Source organism: Nycticebus coucang, chromosome 7 (genome assembly GCF_027406575.1).
Source record: "Nycticebus coucang isolate mNycCou1 chromosome 7, mNycCou1.pri, whole genome shotgun sequence".
Taxonomy (NCBI): domain Eukaryota; kingdom Metazoa; phylum Chordata; class Mammalia; order Primates; family Lorisidae; genus Nycticebus; species Nycticebus coucang.
Window position 1 is genome coordinate 127,642,988 of NC_069786.1, and position 26,566 is coordinate 127,669,553.

Here is a 26,566-nt window from a genome sequence, read left to right on the forward strand (position 1 = left end):
TCTTGCTCAGGCCTGTCTCAAACTCCTGAGCTCAAGGAATCCTCCTACCTTGGCCTCCCAAGCTTTCCATCTGATACATCCTTATGTTGATAAACATCACACTTAGTAGAGAGGCCTCCATCTTATTTTGAGGTAGACTAGTTTCCTATTACTATTCTCATGATCTGTATAAAGAAAGCTGTTGTTTCCTAGGTAACCCCTCATGTAACTCTGCCAAACCCATGGTCATTCCTGTTTCTGCTTTATTCATGACATCCATGGGCATTTATTTCTTGTGAGCTTCTAGGCAAAAATGCTAAGTATAGCAGTTTAGTGTTTATTTCTTTATTTGCAGGTGTTGGTATTTTTACTTGTTTTATATGGTACATAGCCACGTTAAGAATTACGCACAATACAAATAGATTTGTCTCTTAGGAACTAAGCCACAGCTTTTTACAGAATTTGTGCAAAACTAATTTTCTTAGACCTTTAAAAAAATGGTTTGTCTTACCATCTTTATTTTTAGGTAGCTAGGGGACAGAGGTGGGGTGGGACTTGTACTTTTCACTGCTAGCGGCCAAACAGGTGTGGTGTAAGTAATGACTATTTACACATTCTTTGCCCACTACATGCTATATATGGAAGGATGGCGATCTTGTGCAGCTTATACTTGGTTTCCTTCATCGGCATGAATGCATGTGTTCACAGGATTGAATGGCTATATTCACTCATTTCATGAGAGGAATATGTTTGCTGGCATATTTAAGAGGGGGAAAGGGAGTAGCAGAGCCTTTTCATAGCATGGCCATTTAACAGTGACTCATAGTTACTAAACTTGTTTAGAGTAATCTTTGACACCAGGAGGTTATTAATAGTGTTTTTTAAGCCCCTGATCTTTTAGCTTAGAATACTTGCTTTCTTTAATAAAGGAGAAGAGGAATAGAAAGCTTTTATACCAGGAATTAACATACTAAAATTGTTCCCATTATCAAATAGGCACCAACGGTGTTTGTTGGTTTTATTTGTCGATTCTGCCTCACATCTTTGTCTTCATTTCCTTTGATAGAGGAATTTCTTTTTTCAATGAGGTAATTTAATTCCTTTTTGAGAATGAATCATTATTTAAGGCAATAAATATAAATTGGTATGTATTTAGAGGACTCTTGTTTAAAATGATTCTTTTGCTAGAGAGTGAGTTTAAAGAAACTCAATAAAAGACAATAATAAATGGTTTGAGCTTCCCCATTGCCCTTAAACCTGAGCTTTTTGAGCATTTCTCAATAACTTGTTATATGCAAATTATAATAAATTCAGTTATGTAAACTAATGGTGAACTGAAGTATGAAAAAAATTTTGGAATGGGAGATCTCACTTTGCTGCCCTTGGTAGAGTGCTGTGGCGTCACAGCTCACAGCAACCTCAAACTCTCGGGCTCAAATGATTCTCTTGCCTCAGCTTCCCAAGTAGCTGGGACTATAGGTGCCTGCCACAACACCCAGCTGTTTTTAGAGATGGGGGTCTCACTGTTGCTCAGGCTGGTCTCAAACCTGTGAGCTCAGGCAATCCACCCGCCTCCGTGTCCCAGAGTGGTAGGATTTGCAGGCGTGAGAACCTGCCCGCAGCCCTGAAGTATGAAAAATTTTGCTTAACAAATCACTTCAAAATTGTTTTTAAAAAAGATGGTTTTATCATCAATGATTACCCACTGCAGTTGTTTTCCTCACATCAGGTTCTTATTCGTACTCACTGGCAGGACAGAGTTGTTGTCATCTACTATCAGTACTTCTGTCATCATCCCTTACAAAAGATGCCCAATGTGATTGAATCCACAGACATTTTAGTGCTTCTCTGTGCAGGCAGATAAATATATGGATCAAATCTTGTCTCTAATCTTAAAGAGTTGCTCTAGTAAAAGAAACAGACATGTAAATAATATAGAGGAACTTGGTATGATGTATCTTGGTCTGTAGAAACCAAGAGGATAAGGCACTTGTTACCTCTGTCCAAGACAGATACAGAGATGGTACTAGGTTTAAAGTGACACTTGAGCTGGTTTTAAGGTGTTTGGCAATCAGAGAATGAGAAGGAACAGACTGTGAATAAACCTAAACTATGGCATGTTCTGGAAACAGTGACAAGTTCAGTCTGATTTCAAGGGGTAAAGATACAGGGGAATGGTTGGAGGTAAGGCTAGAGATGCAAGTTTTGGTAGATTGACAGGGACCTTATATAGCAACCTTAAAGATATACTGAGGAAGCTGAAGAAGGGTTAAGTTGTTTTGCTATGTTTTAAATGTTTATTTTGAAATTTTTAATTCACAGGAAATTGCAAAAATGAGTTTCCATGTACTCTTCACCCATTTTCTCCAAATGGTAACATCTCACATAACTATATATGGTATCAAAACCAGGAAATTAACACTAGTACAATCCATCGACCTTATTCAATCCATAGACCTTATTGCAAGTTTTATACTTTGTGTGGGTTTGGGTATAGCTCTATGTAATTTTATCACATTTTGTAACCACCACTACCTCAAGATTTAGAACTGTTCCATCACAGCTTTTATAGCTGCACTCATCCTCTATCCCTAACACCTAGGGGCAGCTGCTAGTCTGTTCTCCAAATCTATAAATGTTGTTATTTCAAGAATGTTATATAAATAGAATCATGTAGAATGTAACCTTTTGAGATTGGCTTTTTCTCAGTCAGCATAATTCCCATGAGATCTGTGCAAGTAGTTGTATCAGTAGTCCATTGGTTTTCATTGCTGAGTGCCACTCCATGAGATGGGTGACCACAATGTCTTTAACCATTGACCTGTTGAAGGACAACTAGGCTGTTTCTAGTTTTTGACTACTACAAATAAAGCTGCTGTTAACATTTCTGTGCAGGGTTTTGCGTCAATCCCAAGGTCATACGGTAAATTTGTATTTGGCTTTATAAGAAATGGCCCACACCCTTTTCCAGACCTCCTGTGCCATTTTACATTCTCACAAACAAGGTTTCAAAGTCAGAGATGAGGAGAGATTGAATATGTCTGGGAGTATGGACATAATAACAGAAGACAAATTTGGTAGGGGAATTCTAGTGACGAAGGTTAGTTAGTGGTTAAGGAGAAGTAAGTCATGAAACCAGATTTTCGAGAATTAAGAAGATATAAATGGTCGCCCATACTCCATTCTAGGTCCATATATCCTTTGCCCATCTTCTTCTACCCACTAAATATTGTCCAGAACATGAGTCAGTAGTCTGCAGCCCAGGTTGGCCTACTACCTGGTTTTGTAAATAAAGTTATGTTGCAATTCGGCCTTGCCCAAGTATTTACATAGGGCTAGGGCTGGTTTCCTGCTATAGTGGCAGAGTTGAGCACTCGTGACAGAAACTATATGGTTGCAAAAAGCTACCACCTACTTAACTAGAGATAGATTATAGCAAGGATTATTATTTTGGCTAAAAATTGGGGCAGGGGGCCAGGCAAATGTTTGTTTTGTATGCATTTGTTTTGCTTATAAACTTTGCGGTTCACCATATGTACAGAAGGTGTTCCACAGTAGCCAACTAGGCCGTTGCTTCAAGTCCTTTTACCTCCTTCGTCCACTTTTTTAGTTTTACTTTATCCGAATTTGTACGTTTGGATCCTACATAAGACTGGTATTTTGAAAAATAATAGCAAGCAGGAGTAGCGATATCAGACCCCCACTCCCCACCCTCAAAAGGTTTGAAAACCACTGATTTAGATGACTTCTGACATCTCTTTCGACACTTAGGGCGCTGTGGTTAGGTGCTGTGGCATCATTTCACACTGGTTCAGTGGAATAACTTTTATTTCTTATACTTTGCTATTGTAAGTGACACTGTATGTACTTACATCTTTGTGTACTTATCTATTTCCATAGGGTAAATTCCTAATAGTATAATGGGCTAATCAGAAGGATTGTACTTTTTGAAGCTTTTTGATACATTTTGCGAAATTGCCCTCCAGTAAATTTATACCAATTTATTTTCCCAACATAGTATATCCGAAAGTCTTTATCTCCCATGGGAGGGAAATATATATCATATCACTTTAAGTTTATTATTATTATAATGAAGTAGAATATCTATTGTAAAGTGCTTAATTTCTGAACTAACCATTTCTATACTTTACCCACGTTACTCTTGCTGTGTTTCTCTAAGTGTGCTAGGTATTAAGGTTAATCTTAACTTGTATCTATTAAAAATTAGGGGCAGTAAGGAGGGTACCTCAGACTTTCATCCTGCTGTGTATACCCCTGTTCCTCCATCTGTGAGGACCTCCTTTGTCACCTTTCATCTCTGAAGGTAAGGTCGGTTTGGATCTGAACTGTAGTTGGGTCTGGAAGAGGAATAGCTGGCAATAGCTGTGGTACTACAGGGACATGTTCTGGAAGCACTAATGGGCAAGGGGCTATCTTCAGTCTTCAAAAGTTGTATTTTGCTAAAACTGCTTTGTGTCTGAGCGACTGCCTCTAGTGATGATTAATAGTACAGCGATGGGTGTGTGGAAATATTGAATTTAAGGCAAGAGATTTAATAAGAAACTTACTCAGTTTTTAGAAGTCTTGGAAAAGGCCATGTACCAATGTTTGGCGTGTTAATTCTAGTCTTTCCACGTTTTATTCTTTAATGGGAAAATAGGCAGTAGAGAGTCCCAGCTTTAGTGCTCCTTGAGGAGAGTATTATGGACACTACTCTCAAATTTTTGAAGTATAACCATGTGTCACTTAACAGCGGGGGAGCACTCTGAGAAATGTGTTGTTGAATTATTTTGTCTTTGTGCAAACACTAATCTAGATGGTGCAGCCTTCTGCACACCGAGACTGCATGGCATAGCCTGTCACTCCTGGGCTACGAACTGTACAGCATGGTCCAGTGCTGAATACCATAGGCCGTTGTAACACAGTGGCAAGTATTTGTGTGTTTAAACTTAGGAAAAGTACAGTAAAAATATGGTAGTCTATAAGACCATTATTATATATACATGATTCATCATTGAAATGTTGCACAGCATGTGCCTATAGTTACCTGTCCCCTCACCCTGCGAAGGAAAGACATCTGGTTAGTTCTAACATTACTGTTTTGAGGTGAGCATGAAGTGTGAGCTTTGGGACTATTAGTTACTGTGCAAATTGATCCTAATAAAGTTGTTCTCCTTGGATTGTAAGTCAGTGAGTCTTCATAGCTTAGGATTAATGTGCCTGGCCCTCATGGAACTTAGGGCCTGCATTTATTAATTCTGAGTAGCTCTGCCAAACCCCAGACTCTCCTCTGTGCCTCCGCTCTGTTGTGGTGAGTTCAAATTGCCACTATATAGCTGCTAAAAGTAGAGCCACACAGGGTAAATCACTTCTCAAAAGCCGTAAGAAAGCTAAGAACTTAAAATTCTGCACCTCTCACCTCAATGAGTCAGCAGTAGATGAGCCACATCACTTTCCCATCAAGTAAGGGGGCTTGTCGTGACAGGCACACTGCTCTCACGTGTTTCTCCTCTTGACCATGTATTTATAAGACAGTTGGCTGCTGTTAGTAAAGCAGACTGTGCCCGTGAAACATAATATGAGGCTGCCTGGGTCATACAAATGTAGCATCTGTCTTGGAACACCATGTCCAACTGATGAAACTGTCTTAGTTCAATCAATTAATAAAATCATGAAGTTATATCATGTGTAAATCATCATCTTAGACATTGGAGTGGGGATGGGGTGTTACAAAGAAGTGTAAATAAGCCTCTCTCAAAGTCCTCGAGTATGTTAGGGAAATAAGAAGATATAGCACTGAAATAAGGCCACAGCTCTGTAGCCATCCGGGGTTGGGCGGGGGAGAGCCATGTCTGTGAGGGCAGGGTTCATGGATGTAGGGGCTCCGAGAGTAGAGAAGAGTCAATAACGAGCGCTCAGGCTTTTGAGTTAGCTTGTGCAGAGACAGAGATGCCCAGAGTGAGAGAATAAAAGTAGACGACAGGGCAAAAGAAAATCCAAATACCTTTTTAAAATGGATCTCAGGAGTCATTTGGCCCAGCTCCCTTAGTTATCAGATGATCTGGTAAGACTCAAGAGGTTTCCATGAGGCCACACAACTGGCAAAATTATACAGGGGAAACTTGAGTCAAAGCAAATCTCTCTTTTATTCTCATTTATTTATTTTTTTGTTTAGAGCTTCTTTATCTAGCACAGAGATAGAACCATCAGCCTAGGAACTAATAGAATGTCCCTTACCTATGAAGAAGCAGCAAAATAAGAGGATTGATGAACATGTCAGACTTACAAAATGATTGCAAAAAGAGAATCCTTTATCTAACATCCCTAAATGTTAATATCCTATACAACCACAGTACAATGATCAAAATCAGGAAAATAACATTGATACAATACTGTTTTTATTTTTTGAGACAAAGTCTCAAGGTGTTGCCCTCGGTAGAGTGCCGTGGCATCTTAGCTTACAGCAGCCTCCAATTCTTGAGCTCAAATTATCCTCTTACCTCAGTTTTTTTCCTAATTTTTAGTAGAGATGGGGTCTCACTTTTGCTCAGCCTTTCTCAAACTCATGAGCTTAAGCAATCCACCTGCCTTGGCTTCCCAGATTGCTAGGATTACTGGTGTGAGCCACCACGCCTGGCCTGATACAGTCTTTAACTAAGCCAAAGACCTTTGTTAAATTTTACCCTTTGTCCTACTAATGTCCTTTTTCTGGACCAGGATCTGATTCATGGTCACACATTACATTTGAGGAGTTGCAGTGTCTTCTTTAATCTGGAACAGTTCCTCAGTCTGTCTTTGACTATTATGACCTTGACACTTTTGAAAAGTACTGGCCAATTATTTTGTAGAATGTTCCTTAATTGGTTTGGCTGATGTTTGCTCAAGATTCAATGGATATTAAACATTTTTGGCAATAATCCCACAGAGATGACCCAGAAGCACTTGATATCAGTGGTCCCATTACTGCTGATGTGTATTTTGAACACTTGGTTTAGATGGTAAACACACTGTAAAATTACTGTTTTTCCTTTTGTCATTAGTAAGTATCTTGGGGAACTGGGCATCTTTTCTAAAAGTTGCTCATGTGAACATTATGCCAGGATGGTGAGAGACAAAAATAACATCAAGATGAGTGAAGAAGTTGAATATTTTAACTAAAAAGTCTTTATCTTGGGCAGCGCCCATGGCTCAGGGAGTGGGTGCCGGCCCCATATACCGAAGGTGGTGGGTTCAAACCCGGCCCCAGCCAAACTGCAACAAAAAAATAGCCAGGGGTTGTGGCAGGTGCCTGTAGTCCCAGGTACTCAGGAGGCCTGAGGCAAGAGAATCGCCTACGCCCAAGAGCTGGAGGTTGCTGTGAGCTGTGACACCACAGCACTCTATTAAGGGTGACAAAGTAAGACTCTGTCTCTTAAAAAAAAAAAAAAAGTCTTGGGCGGCGCCTGTGGCTCAGTCGGTAGGGCGCCGGCCCCATATACCGAGGGTGGCAGGTTCAAGCCCAGCCCCAGCCAAACTGCAACCAAAAAATAGCCGGGTATTGTGGCGGGTGCCTGTGGTCCCAGCTACTTGGGAGGCTGAGGCAAGAGAATCCCTTGAGCCCAGGAGTTGGAGGTTGCTGTGAGCTGTGTGAGGCCACAGCACTCTACCGAGGGCCATAGAGTGAGACTCTGTCTCTACAAAAAAAAAAAAAAAGTCTTTATCTTAATATATAAAGAATGAAGCTAAATGCTTAGAGATGGCATAGAGAAAGAGAGACTAAAGTTAAAGTCACTTGAGGAAAATAAAGCAGTTCTGAAATGTGTGCTGCTAGGAATTAATGGTTGGAAAGCAGCCCAGTTTAGAGGAATGTTTCTGAGCTGGATTGAATAGCATGAATTATTAGTGAATCAGGTGTACACAGGTTCCATCACTTTTTCAAAAGTACTCACAACTCTGGGAGCTGAAGTAGAGAAAGTTTTGAGTAAAGCATATCCCAGGTTGTGTAGGGGAGCCACGAGACTGAGCTTTTGGCACAGGTAGCCCTGAGATGTGCAGTCTTAGCAGACAGTCAACACGGGCATTAAGGCACCAGCAGGTTAGTTGACAGAGGATGATTTTAGTAGCTTGAAAAGGACACAGTGTTTGGAAGTGCTGCAAGTGTGAATAGCTTACTCAGTAGGTGTGAGGGGACTAACAGAGAGGTGGCCTGTAAAGAGGGATGTGGTCAGAGGGCAGAGAGCACATTGATATAATGCCTGCAAGCCAGAGATGGGGGGACCAGGCATGGCCACTAATGTGAATGAGGGAACCAAGCCAACTGTAAAGAAGATCAAGTTTATTTGTCTTGAGTGTGGTATCTTCAGTCAGTAAATACTTGTATTTTCTTATGAAATACTTCTTAAACTTTTCTGATCATCTTTTAGTATGATTTGGTCATGTTTATTTCTTTTTTTAAATCTTTTTTTAATCAACTTGTAATTGTACACATAATAGGAAAGAAAAAAACACACAGTTGAAATATATATGTAATTAAAAGTCATTGAAATATGAACTTACTCTCACTTGTTTATCAGGACTGCTAATATGTAATAAAATTGATTAATTTTAGTTTTTCTTTTATTATCATACTACTGATTATTCTATGATAATCTTGTGATAATTAGTGGGAATACCCATGTTGGAAGTCTCTTATTTCCAACATTCATTGTCTGGTTCTGAACAGTTGAGTGAGTACCTTCTAGCTGTTAAATCCCATTCTAATCTTTGGGTTTGTATTTTGCATTGTTTGTAGCACTCTTTTTCAAAGTGTAGTTAGTAGACCTGCATAGTTAGTTATTTGCCAGGAATCGTAAAAATTTGGGGGATATCTTGAGGGGAGGAATGAAGAGGGAGAAATGGAAGAAGAAATTAGAAGATGAACTAATTAGTACTAACCAAGTGAACATTTTGATTTCTTTATCTTGTCCTCTTTTTTTATTTGTTTTTAAAAAATAAAAGTAAAATGAATTGTAAAACATTCAAATAAGTCTGAAATAGAGCAAATAAAAAGCAAAAGTGCTCTTCTGATTCCTCCTCAGAGGTAGATCATACTCTGTATTCCCCCGGACTGTTTTCTCTCTGAGATCACAGGGAAAGCACAAGGCAAATTACAGCCAAATTACACCACTTACCTTTGAAAATCCCTCAGTTGCCAGTAGAGAGGCGTATCCAGTGTGAGCAATACTGTGACTGAAGATTTCCAACGTAGCACGTATTTCTCTTGACCCAGTTGAGTACCAGATGCAGTAGTTGACTTTGAATAGGCTTGGCTTAGGGAGGTGTTCTCACTGTCAGCTGTGCTTGCACACTGAGGCCTAAGCTCAGGACATGTGCTTGGTAAATTAAATGGTCAGCATTACTGAGATATCCAAGTGGGAACGTTTTCAGTAGGATGCTGAATGTACTGGTAAGGCCTGGGAGAAAAGAACTGGATTAGAGATAGGAATGGGTGAGGCATCTGCACTTAGGTGTTAATTAAAGCAGTGGGTGTGGATGAGATCACTTCGAGGCTATGGAATGGGGAGGGCCTGGTACGTTGCCTTGAGAAATTCCCGAGGTTTAAATAGCCTAGTGAAGAATGAGCCAAAAAGGAGACAGAGGGAGCAACCAGAGAGAGAGAGGAGGAAGAGTTTAGGGTGGTGGTGAGTCACAGAGGCTAAGGAAGGAATGGTCTTTTTTTCTTTTCTTTTCTTTTCTTTTTTTTTCTTTTCTTGTTTTTTTTTTTTTGAGACAGAGTCTCACTTTATCGCCTCTGTAGAGTGCCTTAGCATCATAGTTCATAGAAACCTCTAACTCCTGAACTCAAGCAATTGTCTTGCCTCAGCCTCCTGAGTAGCTGGGACTATAGGCACCCACCACAATGCCTGGCTATTTTTAGAGATGGGGTCTCACTCTAGCTCAGGCTGGTCACAAACTCATGAGCTCAGGCAATCCTCCCACCTCGGCCTCCCAAAGTGCTGGGATTACAGGAGCAAGCCACTGCATCCGGCTGGGAGCAACAGTTTTTAAAGGCGAGTGTGATCAACAATATTAAATGCTGCTGCGAGTCCAGGTGTAATAAAGACAGAAAATCGTATTTAGTGGCATGTAGATCAGTGGTGACTAGCCAGGAAGGTTGGGCTGAAGAGTGGGTGAGGAAGAGACATGGAGTGTCACAAAGATAGGCAGATGTTTCAAGAGGTTTAGTTATTGGGTGGGTAGGAGCGGGGAGAGCTTATTAAATTTTGTTAAGTGGTGTCTTGATCATGAAAAACTGAGGGAAAAATTAGGTGAGGGGAGATTGACTGTGAAGAGGTGAAATACTAGGCAGGGTGAGTTCCTGAGAAGGGAGGAGTGGCAGGGACCTAGAAGCAGGCGAGGTTTGGTGTAGGTAGGTGAGCACAGTGATCAGCTGTAGGGAAGGGCCATTGCCTTTTCTTCCCCACCTGTAATGTAAGTGACCATGTCATTTTCTGAAAGGGAAGGAGGCTTTATACATGAATGTAGGTTGCCATGCAACTCAGAACAATAAACAATTTTCTAAGTATGTCCCTGCCTTTCTCTTCCCTTTTTATAAAAAAACCGTTTCATTGAGATATAATTCATCTGCCATATAATTCACCCATTATAAGTGTACAATTCAGTGGTTTTTAGTTTATTCACATATGTGTGCAGCTATAACCACAGTCAATTTTAGAACATTTTATCACTTCAAAAAGAAACCTATGCCCTTTAGCTGTCCACCTCTTCTTTCTCATCCATCTTTTGCTAGCAGAATAGACTATGATCTGAATTCAAATCTAAAATCATAATGATTTCAGAGAAGAATATAAAGGGTTATATAAAGGATTGCTAAGAGCTTTAAATCTTTAACCTAACCAGAGAAACAGAGGAGCCTGTGGTCTACTACTTAGAGTCACTGTTGTAAAACCAACAGATAATAACCTTCAAAAAAGCCATTCAGTGTCGGTACTTTCCTGTCAGAATCATCTGAAGAATAAAAGTTAACAAAATGGAATTGAATTGAAAGGTGACACATGTAAATAGATTATAAGAGAATATCTTCTATTGCTAAATGATTTTCTTTTGACCCAGAAAAATTATGTCCTGGGTTACTTAAAATTTGCATATGGGGTGATGAACTGCCATCTGAAATCTCTGAGGCATTACTGAGAAGCAGACTAGAAAAGATGGACTACTTAACATTGATACTGAGTAAAGTTTTATAATGAGATTATTAGGAGGATGATTTATAAACATTAGAAAAGAATATCATCGGTAGAAATTAGTTTAGGATTAGTAAAAAGTATGCCAAATTCACAGAGAAGAAATCATATACTTTAATTGTATTGATGTATTTAAACACATGATTTTTTTTAATATGATGGAATATGATTTGAATGATGGGCTGATAATAGGATTAAATTAAATAGTAAGAAGAGTTAAAGTCTTCATTGCAGCATCTTTCATTCCAGTTTAAGAACATTTGGAAAGACCTGGTTTGAATATAAGCAGTCCCTGTGAAAGCCAAAGTCTTTTAGTTCATGAGATAATTACAAAAACCTTTTTTTTTTGAAGCAGAGTCTTGTTTTGTCGCCCTTGATAGAGTGCCTTGGCATCATAGCTCACAGCGACTTCAAACTCGCGCTCACGTGGTTGTCTTGCCTCAACCTTCCGAGTAGCTGGGACTACCGGTGCCTTCCACAATGCCCAGCTATTTTTAGAGATGGGGTGTTGCTCTTGCTCAGGCTGATCTCAAACCTGAGAGCTCAGACAGTCCACCTGCCTCAGCCTCCCAGAGTCGTAGGATTTACAGGCGTGAGCCACCAAAGGTATCCCTAGGCTGCATTAACATTTGCATCATTCCATGCAGAAGGATTGGAGAAGGTTGGAACATCAGCCTTGCCTTTCTTTGGATAATTTAAAAAGAGTTTCCTGGAGAAGACAATTTAGGGAAAAGAGGCAAGCTGCCTTCAAATAGGACCCTTTATGTGGATGAAGTTAGAATGCCACCTGATCTTCAGTATAGACACAGAGACTCAGACTGTGTAGCGAGGCGTGTTTATCTTCTAAAATTGTCTAACAGCTGTATGAATCTGAAATCTGCTAATACTGCATTTATTGGACACTGAAAGTATCCACCAAAAGTGAAGCAAAGTGATCATGATTAAAAGAAGGTTGTAGAAGGGAGGAAATACCATGTGAATAGACGATTCTGTAAGTACACTTAAATGCTGATGTTCTGTGAATCTGTGCTAAGTAATCTCCCTGAAGTATATATCTTGTCATAAAGGGCTTCACTTTATATAGGTTTTTATAGCCTTTGTTTTTCTGCATATCTTTAATATTCCACCTGAGTCTCTTTTGTTGGTTAATTAGCTTTCAATTTTTACTTTGGATTTTAGTTTTAAGTGGTTGTTTTAGGACTTATTATATATATCTCTAACTCACTACGGTCTTCAAGAAATACTATATTTCAGTCATTACAAGGACCTTACAAGCTATACTCCCATCACTCCTCTTTGAGCTATTATTGCTATACATTTTAGTTCTACATGCATTATAACCCCAGAATACGTCATTACCTTTGCTTTAAACAGCTAGATTTCTTAAAGATGTTTTTCAAATTATAGGGAGAATATATTTTATATTCACATTACTTTCTCCATTACTCTTCATTCCTTTGTGCATGTATATACATATTCTCATCTCGAATCATTTTTCTTCTGCAAGTAGGTCTTCCTTCAACATTTCATATAGGACAAATCTTATGAAATCTTTTCACTTTTCTTTGCCTCAAAAATTCTTCATTTTGCCTTTGTTTTTGAAGATATTTTTACTGGGTATAAAATTCTAGAATGACAGTTTGTGTGGGGTTTTTTATTATTATTACTTTTCTTTTTTTGAGACAGAGTCTCAAGCTGTCACCCTGGGTAGAGTGCTGAGGCATCACAGCTCACAGCAACCTCCAACTCCTGGGCTCAAGTGATTCTTCTGCTTCTGCCTCCCAAGTAGCTGGGATTACTGGCAGCTGTCATTGTTCTTTGGTGGGCCTAGGCTGGATTCAAACCTGCCAGCTCAGGTGGCAGGCCCCTTTAGCCACTTGAGCCACAGGCGCCGAGCCTTATTATTATTACTTTAACAATGTTCTTCCACTGTCTTTGAACTTGCATCCTTTCTTTCTTTCTTTCTTTTTTTTTTTGGCATTATTTCTGTCAAAAGATCTATTATTCTTTGTTCATAGTATTGTTACCTTCTGGGTGCTTTTAAAATTTTCTTTTTATCACTGAAGTTAAGCAATTTGCTGTATTTTCCCATGTGTAATGCACACCTGTATTTTTGGCCCACACTTTCAGGGGAAAAAAATGTTTCATTTTAACTTTTTATTTTTATTTATTTATTTTGAGGCAGTCACTCTCTTGTCTTTCTCTCTCAGGTTGAGTGCCCTGGCGTCATAGCTCACAACAACCTCTGACTCCTGGGCTCAAGTGATCCTCTTCTTGCCTTGGCCTCCTAAGTAGCTGGAACTATAGGCACCCCCCACAATGCATGGCTAGTTTTCTGTTTTTAGCAGAGATGGGGTCTTGATCTTGCTCAAGCTGGTCTCGAACTCATGAGCTTAGGAATTCACCCACCTCAGCCTCCCAGAGTGCTAGGATTATAGGTATGAGCCACTGCTTCCAGCCTGATATTAATTTTTTAATCCAAATTTTTATTTGTTTATATTTAAATACTTGTTTTTTATATTTTAAAGGAATATTAGCATTTTTAACATATTGTATACTTTTAATGCATAAAACATTTATGTAGATAAAGGGTTAGTTCTACCCATGTGTAAAGCACATCATTATTTTTCCCTCAAAAAATTTGGGTAAAAAAGTGCACATTAGTCTAATAACCAGAATCCACAGAGAACTCAAACGTATTAGCAAGAAAAGAACACGTGACCCCCATCTCAGGGTGGGCCAGGGACTTGAAGAAGAAGAAGACAAATGCACAATCACAATCTACAAACACATGAAAAAAAGCTCATCATCCTTAAACATCAGAGAAATGCCAATCAAAACTACTCTGAAATATCACCCAACCCCAGTAAGAGTAGCCCACATAACAACATCCCAAAACCAGAGATGTTGGCGTGGATGTGGAGAAAAGGGCACACTTCTACACTGCTGGTGGGAATGCACACTAGTACGTTCCTTCTGGAAGGATGTTTGGAGAATACTTAGAGACCTAAAATTAGACCTGCCATTCGATCCTATAATTCCTTTACTAGGTTTATACCCAGAAGACCAAAAATCACAATATAACAAAGACATCTGTACCAGAATGTTTATTGCAGCCCAATTCATAATTGCTAAGTCATGGAAGAAGCCCAAGTGCCCATCGACCCACGAATGGACTAGCAAATTGTGGTACATGTATACCATGGAATGTTATGCAGCCTTAAATAAAGATGGAGACTTTACCTCTTTCATGTTTACATGGATAGAGCTGAAACATATTCTTCTTAGCAAAGTATCTCAGGAATGGAAGAAAAAGTATCCAATGTACTCAGCCCTACTGTGAAACTAAATTATAGCTTTCACATGAAGGCTATAACCCAACTATAGCACAAGACTGTGAGGAAAGGGCCAAGGAAGGGGAAGGGAGGGGGGAGGTTATGGTGGAGGGAGGGTAATGGGTAATGGGCCACACCCATGGTGCATCTTAGAATGGGTACAGGCAAAACCTACTATATGCAGAATACAAATGTCTACATACAGTAACTAAGAAAATGCCATGAAGGCTACGTTGAACAGTTTGATGACAATATTTCAGATTGTATTTGAAACAAACACATTGTACCCCTTGATTGCACTAATGTACACAGCTATGATTTAACAATAAAAATAAATAAGAAAAAAAAGTGCACATTATATGGCAAAATATGGTACTTCATACCTTTTTATCTTCTTCCTGTTTCTCATGCTTGAGATTTTTTTTCACCTTTTTGGCTCGATGGGATTATAGTTTTTATCAAAGTTAGAAAATTTTCAGTCATCATGTCTTTAAATATTTTGCTTTCCCTCCTTCCTTTGGGTACTGGAGTTAACATTTATTAGATTGCTTAAAGTTATCTCATAGCTTACTAATGAAATCCCTCCCATATTTTATTTTAGATAGTTTTTAATTGCACTGTCTTCATGTTTGTCAATCTTTACCTCAGTCATGGTGGTTTTATTTCTAAGTGTTTAATTCAGGTGGTTTTATTTTTTTGGCCGGGGCTAGGGGTTTGTGCATGTGCAGGAGGCATACACTGTGTCCAGCTCCTGAGGACAGGTGGATCTTTCCCATCTTTGCCTCTTATACGTAGGTCCGTAATGTAGAGGATCTTTAATGCAGAGAAGAGTTATTGAACAAATGTAGGTATATTATATGTTTGTTAAAATGAATTTTTTTTCTCCTCTTCCCCATCCCTGCCCCCAAATCAGGCTACAGAAGAAGTTTCCAAAAATCTGGTTGCTATGAAGGAAATTCTATATGGCACAAATGAAAAAGAGCCGCAGACAGAAGCCGTGGCACAGCTTGCTCAGGAGCTATATAACAGCGGGCTCCTTAGCACCCTGGTAGCTGATTTGCAGCTCATTGACTTTGAGGTAAGAAATCAGTTTCTTCTTTTTCAAAAACAGCACCCTGTTCCTGGTCATTTCTCATGTGTTCTCTCCTTTGAAGCATTTTAGGGTCTTGTTGGGCTCTTGGTGGGGGTCACTGACCTCTGTCAGCATGCCTGGGCTCCCTGCCTAATGAGCAGAACCAGGGCAGAGACCCAAGGGGGTCTCACGCTTGGGACAGGGTTTTTCCCTCTGTTCTACCACATTGCATATGGAGTTTGGCTCTAAAGAACCGTCTCTGGAAGACCATGGAATACTGGAATTTTGGAGGTAGATAGGTCTTAGGGTACGTCCAGTCAGGTCCTTTTTTTTACGTGTTGATATTCATTACAGCAAAGATTGTATGTGTTCTGTTTGTTCAGCACTGCTTTTAAACTTTAAATTAACATAACATTTAAGTAGCAGAAGATGTTTTATACAATTCTGAATTTCTGGCTTCTCTTGACAAATTTAGCTCTAGCCACATTGATCCTGTAGTGCCACTTGGCCCCTGAGCTGGTCAGAGCAGCAGCACAAGGCATCCACTCCTGGGTTTGCCAGAGATTACACTTCTGTCCCAGGGCCTGCTTTACCACATTCACACTTCCTTCTCTCTCCTAGGAGGCATTTGAGATTGTTGCCCACGCTACTACAGCTGAATCGTGCCATGCTAAATACAGAGGTGTCCCAAAAGTCACCACTAAAGTCATAATACGTAGAGAAAATGAGAAATTATAACTAAATGTAACTTTATTTCAAAGTATTCATTACAAAACTTTACAAAGAGGTACCAACATGTACAGAATTATTTTATAAAATTTTGCAATGAATATTTTATAAATAAAATACATTTAGCTATAATTTCTCATTTTTCCTATAGCAACTTTAGGGATGATTTTTGGGAGTCTCTGTATTTAGTGAATTTAACAGTAAGAACCATGGTCTTTGATACCAGTCTTAAGTAAACTAGTCCAGGAAGCATATGTCATAGTGATGCACTTTGTCAAGGTCATGGGCAGTTTCCTCTTTGACTTTTGTCATGAGCATGCCTTGTCTTAAGGCCCAGTGTTTTATCAGCCTGAGGGGTTGGATGACTGCAGGTGCTTGACAGACAAGTACATGTTTCTGGGGAGAAAAATGACAGACACAGAGCAAGATTAAATTTTGGAGGAAGATGAGAGGATATGGTTCATAGGTCACTTAAACATAACATTGATAGTAAAAGAAAATAAAAATTTATTTTTGTCCAATAGAAATAGGATATTTCCATTTGTATAGCTGATTTCTTGTATTTTTAATGAGTATATCAAATTCCAACAACAACAAATTTTATTTCTTCTGCTAAGTTGGAGATACACTGAAGCATCTAGTAACTTCTCCTTTGTCTCCCCCACCCACCCTGCTCCCCAACCTGGATGCTGACATTCCGGTCTTTAGAGACATCAACTTAAAAGAAATGTGTGCCCTGAGACTGGTTCTTAGAGATTGCCATTACTGCTTCTGAGCTAGCACAGGCCCCAGTGTGATGTTTGTGTTTTAGGGAGGATGCTGAGAAGCTAGCATTTCACTCACTCTCCTATGAGCTTGTCAGCCTCATAAGAAGTGGCAATTCTGAAGCATCTCTTCTGGTCTCCCTTTGCTAATTTCTTTTTTTTTTTTTTTTTTCTTGTAGAGACAGAGTTTCACTTTATGGCCCTAGGTAGAGTGCCATGGCATCACACAGCTCACAGCAACCTCCAACTCCTGGGCTTAAACGATTCTCTTGCCTCAGCCTCCCAAGTAGCTGGGACTACAGGCGCCCGCCACAACACCCGGCTATTTTTTTGTTGCAGTTTGGCCGGGGCTGGGTTTGAACCCGCCACCCTCGGTATATGGGGCCGGCGCCTTACCGACTGAGCCACAAGTGCTGCCCCCTTTGTTAATTTCTTGTGCAACTTTCTGATCGGAAGTTTTACCGGATGGGTCCATCTATTTTGTACAGTGGTGTGATGAAGTTCTGATCTCTGAACTACTGTATCATGTGATACTTAGCACCTTTGTCATTAATCTATATAAAAATCTTTCCTAAGTGCAACTAGTTTAATTGGGAGATATGCCTGCTTGCCCTTAAAGCTCAGCTTTTTGCAGAATTCTTTCATTTTTATAACAGCAGAGTACAGTTTTCTCTCCTTCTATCACTATAAAGGAACAATACAGATACTGTTCACAATGCAAGCTTCTATTGAAGCTACTTGTTCCATTTGAGTAAGCTTCAGTTCCCTATAGGTTGTTAATGTACAGTAAGGTTTTGTTTTTCATATCTGAGTGTGATCCTGAGAATTAGAAATGGTTGAAATTATGTGTGGAATGTAGTGAGATTTCACTTTGTCAATACATTGTTCATCTAAAAGTAGTATACTATTAAAACTTAGAATTTGGAATTACAAATGAAGAGATAAGAAAATTTAATGTTTACAAACACATTAAAGTCAGGTATTCAGTCATAATTGTAAATATACAGTGGCTTTAGGTTTATTCGGGAGGGTGAATGGGCATTTTGATGTTTAGTCAGGTAAATATTTTAATGATTGTATTCCTAATAGGGCAAAAAAGACGTGGCTCAAATTTTCAACAATATTCTCAGAAGACAAATTGGTACAAGAACTCCTACTGTTGAATACATCTGCACCCAACAGAATATTTTGTTCATGTTATTGAAAGGGTATGTACAATATAATAAAATTTATATTCTTAGTTTAAAATAAAAAGGAAAATTGCCTTGTGGAAAAACAGGATGATGAATGTGGGAAGCATTCTCTCTGTAGTTTAGTTAGATAATTTTCCATAGATCTTCAACACCTTTCCTTCCTTAAAATTCAACCTGTGAGCTAAATTGAGTTTGAAATTCCCTGTAGATGAGAGTTTAAAGTTAGATTAATAGTAAGCCTTTAAATTCTTTAAGTCAAGCATGACTGAAGGAAAAAAACATACATCTTCTGTGGTCTTATTTCTGTTTTCTAATATTAAAATGTTAATTACGTCCTATATTTAAAGACATCTCTGGACATAATGTGCACACTGTAAGGTGGTAAAAGCTGCCTTATAAATGGAGCATGGATGCTAGATAGCTTCACTTTGTTCAGTCACAAAGCATGTGTTCATGATACAGTACCCTTTGATTTTTACCTCTGTGTGTCCATCACTAACCTACTTAATTTGACAGCTCACAGTGCATCTTCCTGGAGTTCCTACTGGACTAAGCAGGCATTAATGTTTGGGTAATCTTGTCAGTTTAAAAACAAAATCAAAAAAGCCTAAAAACTAAAACTTAAAGAAAAAAGAAAGAAAAAGAAATCCTCTTCTCTCTCATCTCTGAGCCTCCCTGACTGGCAAGGTAACCCCCTGTCGTTTCACACCAGAATTGTCCACCAGCTCTGGGTCTAGAGTGCATCTGTTTGTCCCAGCATGGTGGTGGTCTCTTAAACTAGGGGCAAGCACGTTACTAGCATGGCTGTTGGCGTGAATCAGCTTGCTGTCCTACTCCTGGCTTTATAGCTTGCCTCACTCTGATTCATATCTCTGTGGTTTAACACTTCCCTCAAGTTCAAACTTGTTTAGACAAAGCATGAGTCAGTGCGTGTGTTGCAGGCCGGCATTCTGTCTCCTCCTTTCTATTTCTAACCATCTATGTTACTTTCAGATGTTGCCATACAGAACTTTTGGCATCTCATTTGTTGTTCTATCAATTCACAGTTGTGGGTGTAAACACGTAGTGAGGAGCCTGAAATTTTGATGTTCTTAGACCAGCTTCCAGATGCCTTTGTATTTTTAAAGCCAATATTTCCTTTTCCATAGAAACCAATGATTATTAACACCCATACATTAGTTGACTCTGCCTACATTTTCAAATTTGGAGTAGCCAGAAGCACATATAAACGCTGGTAAACATCGTGTCAAGTGACACTTTTGAGATACAGTTTGTTTGTTTGTTTATTTATTTTTGAGACAGAGTCTCAAGCTGTTGCCCTGGGTAGAGTGCCATGGCGTCACAGCTGGAAGCAACCTCAAACTCTTGGTCTTAAGCGATTCTCTTACCTCAGCCTCCTAAGTAGCTGGGACTACAGGCGCCTGCCACAATGCCTGGCTATTTTTTGGCAGGCCCGGGCTAGGTTCAAACCCACCAGTTCCAGTGTATGTGGCTGGTGGCCTAGCCACTGAGCTGTAGGTGCTGAGCCATAGAGATACAATTTAAAGTTTAAAGCTCTCCAAGTTTGTCAGAGCAGAAATCTCAGCCAGGAAGAGGGGAGAAGAGAAGCATGGAGTGTGTACCTGGTACTGGGATCCAGCAGACCCCTCACTGGCAGGAATAATAACAAACCCGTCCCTGCCCACAACCCAGCTGCAGCAGGTATTAATGTTCTGTTGTTCTCTGTTGTGTCCTCTATTCTTGGCCTCCTTTTTTCCTTCTCACATGTGGTATCACTTCAGGATTCGTCCCTAGTACATCATATGGAACGCAGTGTAATAGTCACAGCACCACTTACAGATTTCCTTGATTTCCACAAAATGTCATTTTACAGTTAGTTTCCAAACAAGAGCCACAAACTGAATTTGGTTAATATGACTCTCTTCTAATCTATAGTAGTTAATACCCTCTTTTGAAAACAAACGAAAAAATGGCTCAGCACCTGTAGCTCAGTGGCTAGGGCACCAGCCACAAACCCTGGAGCTGGCGGGCTCAAATCCAGCCCAGTCCTGCCAAACAATGACAACTATAACAAAAAATAGCTAGAGCTGGTGGCGGGGGCTTGTAGTCCCAGCTACTTGGGAGGCTGAGGCAAGAGAATTGCTTAAGCCCAAGAGTTTGAGGTTGCTGTGAGCTGTGACACCATGGCACCCTACCCAGGGTGGTGACATAGTGAGACTGTCTCAAAAAAAAAAAAAAAATAGTATACCATTTATTTGTTGAAGCAACTGGGTTGTTTTATAGAGAAATCACATATTTTGGATTCGTATTCTTGTAGTCTCATTTAACATGTCCCACTATCCCGCATTGGTAGTTAGCTCTAAAGATTTGTTTAGATTCAGATTGACTTCCAGGGGGTGGGTGGTGCTGTACATGTACTCCCTATTGCATGGCACTGGTCAGCCCACTAGTGGGGACGTTTGAATTGACCAGTCTGTGTGTGATCTGTCCATAACAGAGTTTTCTGTAGACCTTTCACTTGGTGGTTTTAGTGTTCATTGACCATTGCCTAGATTCAAAATGGAAATTTTTTGATTGTTATTCTTTCTCCATATAACTAAATGTATTTCTTCATAAAGAATAACCTTTCCTCATTGATGACTTTGTTGTCCGAAAATACAATCTGTTTGGGAATAACAATAACTCACCTAATATGACAGTTCACATATATCATCTTAAAAATGTAATCATTTGAGGTGGCACCTGTGGCTCAAGGAGTAAGGCGCTGGCCCCATATACCAGAGGTGGTGGGTTCAAACCCGGCCCCAGCCAAAAAAAAAAAAAAAAAAAACTGCAAAAAATAAAAATAAAAAAAGTAATCATTTTGGTGGCCTGGCCACTTCCTTAGGTAAGCATTGAGTTATTATTTAAGTTTTTGTTTTAAAAAATATATAAATACATACATGTGTATACATATATATATTTTTTTTTAGTCTCTCAATCCATTGCAGTCATTACTTACGTCCAAATTGCCACTGGTAACTCCTCCAAATTGGCTTCTGTGTCCTTTTGGCAAGACCCCATGAGTCTGTGATAGTGTCCTTGCTTTCTGGCACACGGTGACTGACCTTGCTCATTTTATACAGTTCCTCCCAGACATGGAAACAATTACTCAAGGAGCCCGGTGAACTACCTTTTAATATTTTTATGTTTTTGTTGATTAGTACATGAACTGCCATGTGAATTTTACTAGTTTTGAGCCTGGGGCCTCATGGTAACTCACATGTGTCTTGACCTATTTTGACCTAATAAAACACTGTGGCCCCAAGGAAAAACTTTGTTTCTAGCATAGCAGTCAGTGTGTTAATTAGTGTAAACTACTCCTGTATCTGTCTTCTTAGGCTGTAAGTATTTTGATGTTAGATATTTGGGATGGTGCTGCTAATATTAATATGCATTTGAAATCTTACTGCTAGTGTTAGACTGCGTTCAGAGGTAGTAGGGTTTTGTACTGGCAATTTAAATGTTGATGTGCTCTCCACTTTAGTGCTAATAGGTCATACAGCATAACTGTTTGCCTTGTACCCAAGTATGGTTTAATCATTTAGACAAGCTTGACAAACTTCCATCAAAACCTGCTCAACTTGTGCTAAACTGTCTTACCCTTGTCCTTCTAGTCTCCTGCCTATTAAGGATCAACAAAGATAAATTCAGCCATTTGTGAGTTGACTTTTCAGATAAGAGCCAGACAGCATTCTAGCTGCAGTACAGTACCTCAGATGAAGGAATGTGGTTTTGATCTTATTGAGGATCTATGGTGAACGTGTGTACAAGAAGATAATATTATTAGATAACAAATTAGTACTGCAAGATGTCAGAAAAGAAAATGTGGTTTTGGTTAAAAAGGCAAAAGCTGGTAAAAGGAATGGGATCTTGGCTGGGCACAGTAGGATTCATACATGGAATCCTAGCACTCTGGGAGGCTGAGACGGGTAGGTTGCCTAAGCTTATGAGTTCGAGACCAGCCTGAGCAAGAGCAAGACTCCATCTCTAAAAATAGTTGGGCATTGTGGCGGGCACCTGTAGTCCCAGATACTTGGGAGGCTGAGGCAAGAAAATTGCTTGAGCCCAACAGTTAGAGGTTGCTATGAGTTATGACACCACGGCACTCTACTGAGGGTGACAAAATGAAACTCTTGTCTCATAAAAAGAAAAGGAATGGGATCTAAGATTGGAGTTCTGACAGTTTAGAATTTGTATAGGCAGAAGAAGGAGAGAAGGCACCCTTCTGGTGTATTGCTAGGCAGGAGTAGACACAATGTGTTGAACAACAGTAAGGAGGTAATTGGAACGTTTTATGGCACGGCGGGGAACAGGCCTGTGCCAGAGTGGTAGATGTGATGAGGAGGAGACTGGGTGTTGGGCCCAAAAGTTTCTCTTTGATTATCTAGAAGAAATAATTTTAATCTCCTAAGCTGGAAATGTGTTTGGTAGATTTATTAAGACAGAGCTTAAAGATACCAGATAAGAGACATTTGCAGTTGTGTGAGTTAATTACGGAGCAGTGGGAATGGGTACAAACAAATAAAGCTGAGATATTTTAAGGAAGTATTTTTAAAAGCCTAATGACACTGAAAATGGGAAGATTTAGAATGAAGAAGGAAAAGTTATTTCAAATTAAATTAAATATTTACAATTCAGTCCCTCTGTCACTCTAGCCAAATTTCAAGTGCTCAGTAGCTGCCCATGGCTAGCAGTTACCATAAGGGGCAGCACAGATCTAGAACACTTCATCACAAAAAGTTCTGTTAGACCTGGTTTAGAGCTGACTATCTAAAACAAAAGAATGATGCCAAATTATAGAAATGAAAAAGCAGCAGATTTGGGGAGTTGTTCTGTATTCTGTGGAGGGAGATGAGATTTGATTTTACACAGGTTGCGTGTTTGGTAGACCCTTCACCCAGGTTGCCTGGAGGCAACAGAAAATGCCTAAATGCAGTTCAGGAATAGGCTTGAGTGGGGTTGGTATTGACGGTGGGACCCAGGAGATTGTGTGGGCTTTCATCAGTAGGTCGTAGGCACCTGGTAAAGAATTCAGCCAGGTAGGAAATAGGAACAGTCAGAGAGATAGAAAGGAGAACTGGGAGAGATCCTCCCCCTCTTTCTTTTCTTAAAGAGAAAAATTCAAAGATCAGCACTATTAGGACACTTAGAAGAATCTGTGTTATGAGAAAAGATTGCTTGTTTTATCCAAGAGGAGATCTTTGCCCACCAATTTGTTATTTCACTAGAGTGTTGGAAAATAGAATTTAACTGCAAGAAACTAGAGGAGAATGGGAAAGAAAGCCAATGCATGTAGCTTGGAAGGGAGCGGCGAGTGGTGAAGCCGGCTGTCAGGGCCTGAAGGCTTGGTGCAGAAGGGGAAAACCTCTGGCTCGGCTGAGGGGCTTTTCTGATCACAGGCAAGGAAGAGGTGAGGGACTCAGGTGAGCACAGAGGCCGCTGGTGAGGGCGGCCCTTTGTGGTGTCTACACGTGGCTTGGGAGCCTCAAAGTGCTATTTTGAGTACTGAATTGAAACAAGTATAAATACTATATATTTATTTGATAGAATTATTTAGATATTCTGAATTTCTGAATTTGGAAAAGTATTTTTGTTTTATATTGTTTTTTAATTCAGCTTTTTTCCTGAGTGTTGAGAACACCGAATTTAAAAGCTAACCACTATGTGGCATGGTACACTTTAAATACTTCTTTTCGAATCTTTAACTTAAATAATGAGCTTTTATTCACATTATCATTCTCATGGCTATTTTTCTTTGGTCGAAGGTAGTTACCCCCAACTAATGTGTGTGTGCTAGAGTAAATTTACCCAAGCACATGTTCTACTCAGAAAAAATGTTCTACTTGTTTAGGACAATGTCTTAAAACTTCCTGTTGTAAAAGTTTGAACTGTTCAGTATTGCAGTTTTAAAAGAACAATCATGTTTGGGTTTTTTTGTTTGTTTTTTGTTTTGTTTTTGCAGGTATGAATCTCCAGAAATAGCTCTAAATTGTGGAATAATGTTAAGAGAATGCATCAGACATGAACCACTTGCAAAAATCATTTTGTGGTCGGAACAGTTTTATGATTTCTTCAGATATGTCGAAATGTCAACATTTGACATAGCTTCAGATGCATTTGCCACATTCAAGGTAACAAAAACTAGAATTCTAAGTTATACTTACAAGTCAGATTACAGGTATGCTATTTTTCCTAACCCTTCCTAAATCTATAGATGGCCGCCCTCTAGTGGGAAGAGAGAAGATACAGTTTGTAAGTGTTTGTAATTTTGTAATGTGATTTGAGATATATGCAGTCAAGTCGCAACTTGAAGGAGATGGAACGGTTAGAGTCTAAAGTCTTTCTGCAAGACAGAAGTTTTATATGGTCAAAATTACATTTTTCTGTTAAATTGCCCATTAAGTATGTATACCATACAGTATACTTAACAGCCAAGTTTTCTCCTGTGTTGGAACATTCTATAGCAGTTTCTTTGGTTAAACGCCACATGAAGTAGTTGACTCCTTCCAGGGTCCATGCTAATTTAGAATATACATGCCATTAAATACTAGAGCCACATTTAGACAGAGGTACCCAAATTGCAGACCTGAAGGGAATAGTCAGTTCACCTCTTCCATCTCTGCTATCACCAGAGCATGTCTATTAAATGCAGTGTGGGGACAGGGACAGAATCACCCTGCACTATTCAAATTATCATGTATCCTTCCCTGGCACCCCCATTGCCTTACTTCCCCTGCATATATTTGTATAAATGAAATACACATGGTATGAGTCCATTGTATGACATGAAGATTTGTGTTTTGAATAAGATTCTATACAGTTTAAGTAATCCTCATTAGTTGTTTTCACAATGAGAACAAACCTTTCTTGTTGCATTTTCTTATATAAAAAGACCTTGTAAGCAAATATTTAGAACTATTTTTAATATAACCAGTATTTAGCAGACTTACATGTGAATAACCATGAACCATGGTCAGAAACCACGAACACCATTACAGTGAGAAATGGCCACTTTTCTTGTGAGGATTCAGTTTTATGATTAAGAGAGACTGAGCACACACCTCGGTTTCTGGGTAAAATATGCACAGCCTCAGAGTGAAGGCCCTTGAGTTGAGATAGGATGAAACCCTGAGGATCTGTCATTAGGGTTTCACACTGAATAAGGTCCTAGCATGAGAGGTGCCCAGGGATTTATTCTCAAAATCAGGAAAGAGGATGTCAGAAGCCTTAAGTAAGACTCAGATATTGATATGTCAATGTACAAAGCAAAATGGAGTAAATTTGAGATTATAACCTAGAGTGGTCAATATGATGTCTTAGGTGTCACCGCAGTTGGTGGGATAGGACTCATGATTAGAATACATCGACGGAAGGGTGCCCCATTCAGAAGCAGCAGCCCCGGCATGGAGGGAGGTGTAGCAGCACCCTGTGTCAAGGAGAGAGTCCCTGTGTGGAAGGACAGCCAGGAGCCTGAGAGTGGCAACACTCTGGGCACAGGAGGGTGAGGGAAGAGGATTGAGGAGCAGCAGTGGTGTGGGAGAATGCAGCAAGACCCCAGACCACGTGGAGGACTGCTCCTGGCACAGATTGCAGAAGTGGCTCAGGTGAGAGAGACGCACTGACGACATGCCGGAATGTGAATGGCAATATCTGACAAAGTCTTGACTGGCCTTGCTGATGGTTACATTTCAGTTAGGTCACTTTGTTCAGTTACCCTCACCAAGGAGAAAGCGGTAGTGATAAAATCATTGTGGGCAAAGCAGCCCTGGAGGTCATGGTAGCCAGAGAGGGAAAAGCTAGGCAGCCAGGCAGGTCTTCTCTGTTTGAAAACGGGATACTTCAGCAAGCAGTTAGCACTCCAGGCATGAGCTCTAGGAGAGACTCTGCGCTCGGTGCTCCTCATTGCACAGAAAGAGGGAGCTGATGAAAGTGGCTTCTGAACAGAGAGCTCACCAAGAAACAAAATGCAGCAGAGCCTGCAACCAAGACAGTGCATAAGAGGGAGTCGCAGCCCTCCCACCGGGACCTCAGGGTGGGTGCTACCAAACAAGCTGAAGCCACCTCCCCACTTCACCCTTGGAAAGTCTGCAGTAACAGCGAGGCTGGCTGGCAGGGCAGTCGCACAACTGCACAGCAGAAGTGCTGACAAAGAGCACAGAGAAATTGCTCTTCTCCTGCCCTGTTTGGTCCTCATCAGAGGATATTTTTATAGTGGAAAAGGAGACCAAAT

At 39.9% G+C, this 26,566-nt stretch overlaps 1 protein-coding gene across 3 annotated transcripts in view; it reads left to right on the plus strand.

The window, feature by feature from the left end:
* CAB39 (calcium binding protein 39) overlaps window positions 1–26,566 on the plus strand; it is an 82,191-nt gene that overhangs the window by 40,797 nt on the left and 14,828 nt on the right. For all 3 annotated transcript variants that reach the window (XM_053597318.1, XM_053597319.1, XM_053597317.1), the window contains 3 exons: window positions 15,450–15,614; window positions 18,191–18,309; window positions 24,299–24,467. In XM_053597318.1, coding sequence (XP_053453293.1) covers window positions 15,450–15,614; window positions 18,191–18,309; window positions 24,299–24,467 — 453 coding nt within the window. The remainder of the gene's footprint in view (window positions 1–15,449; window positions 15,615–18,190; window positions 18,310–24,298; window positions 24,468–26,566) is intronic.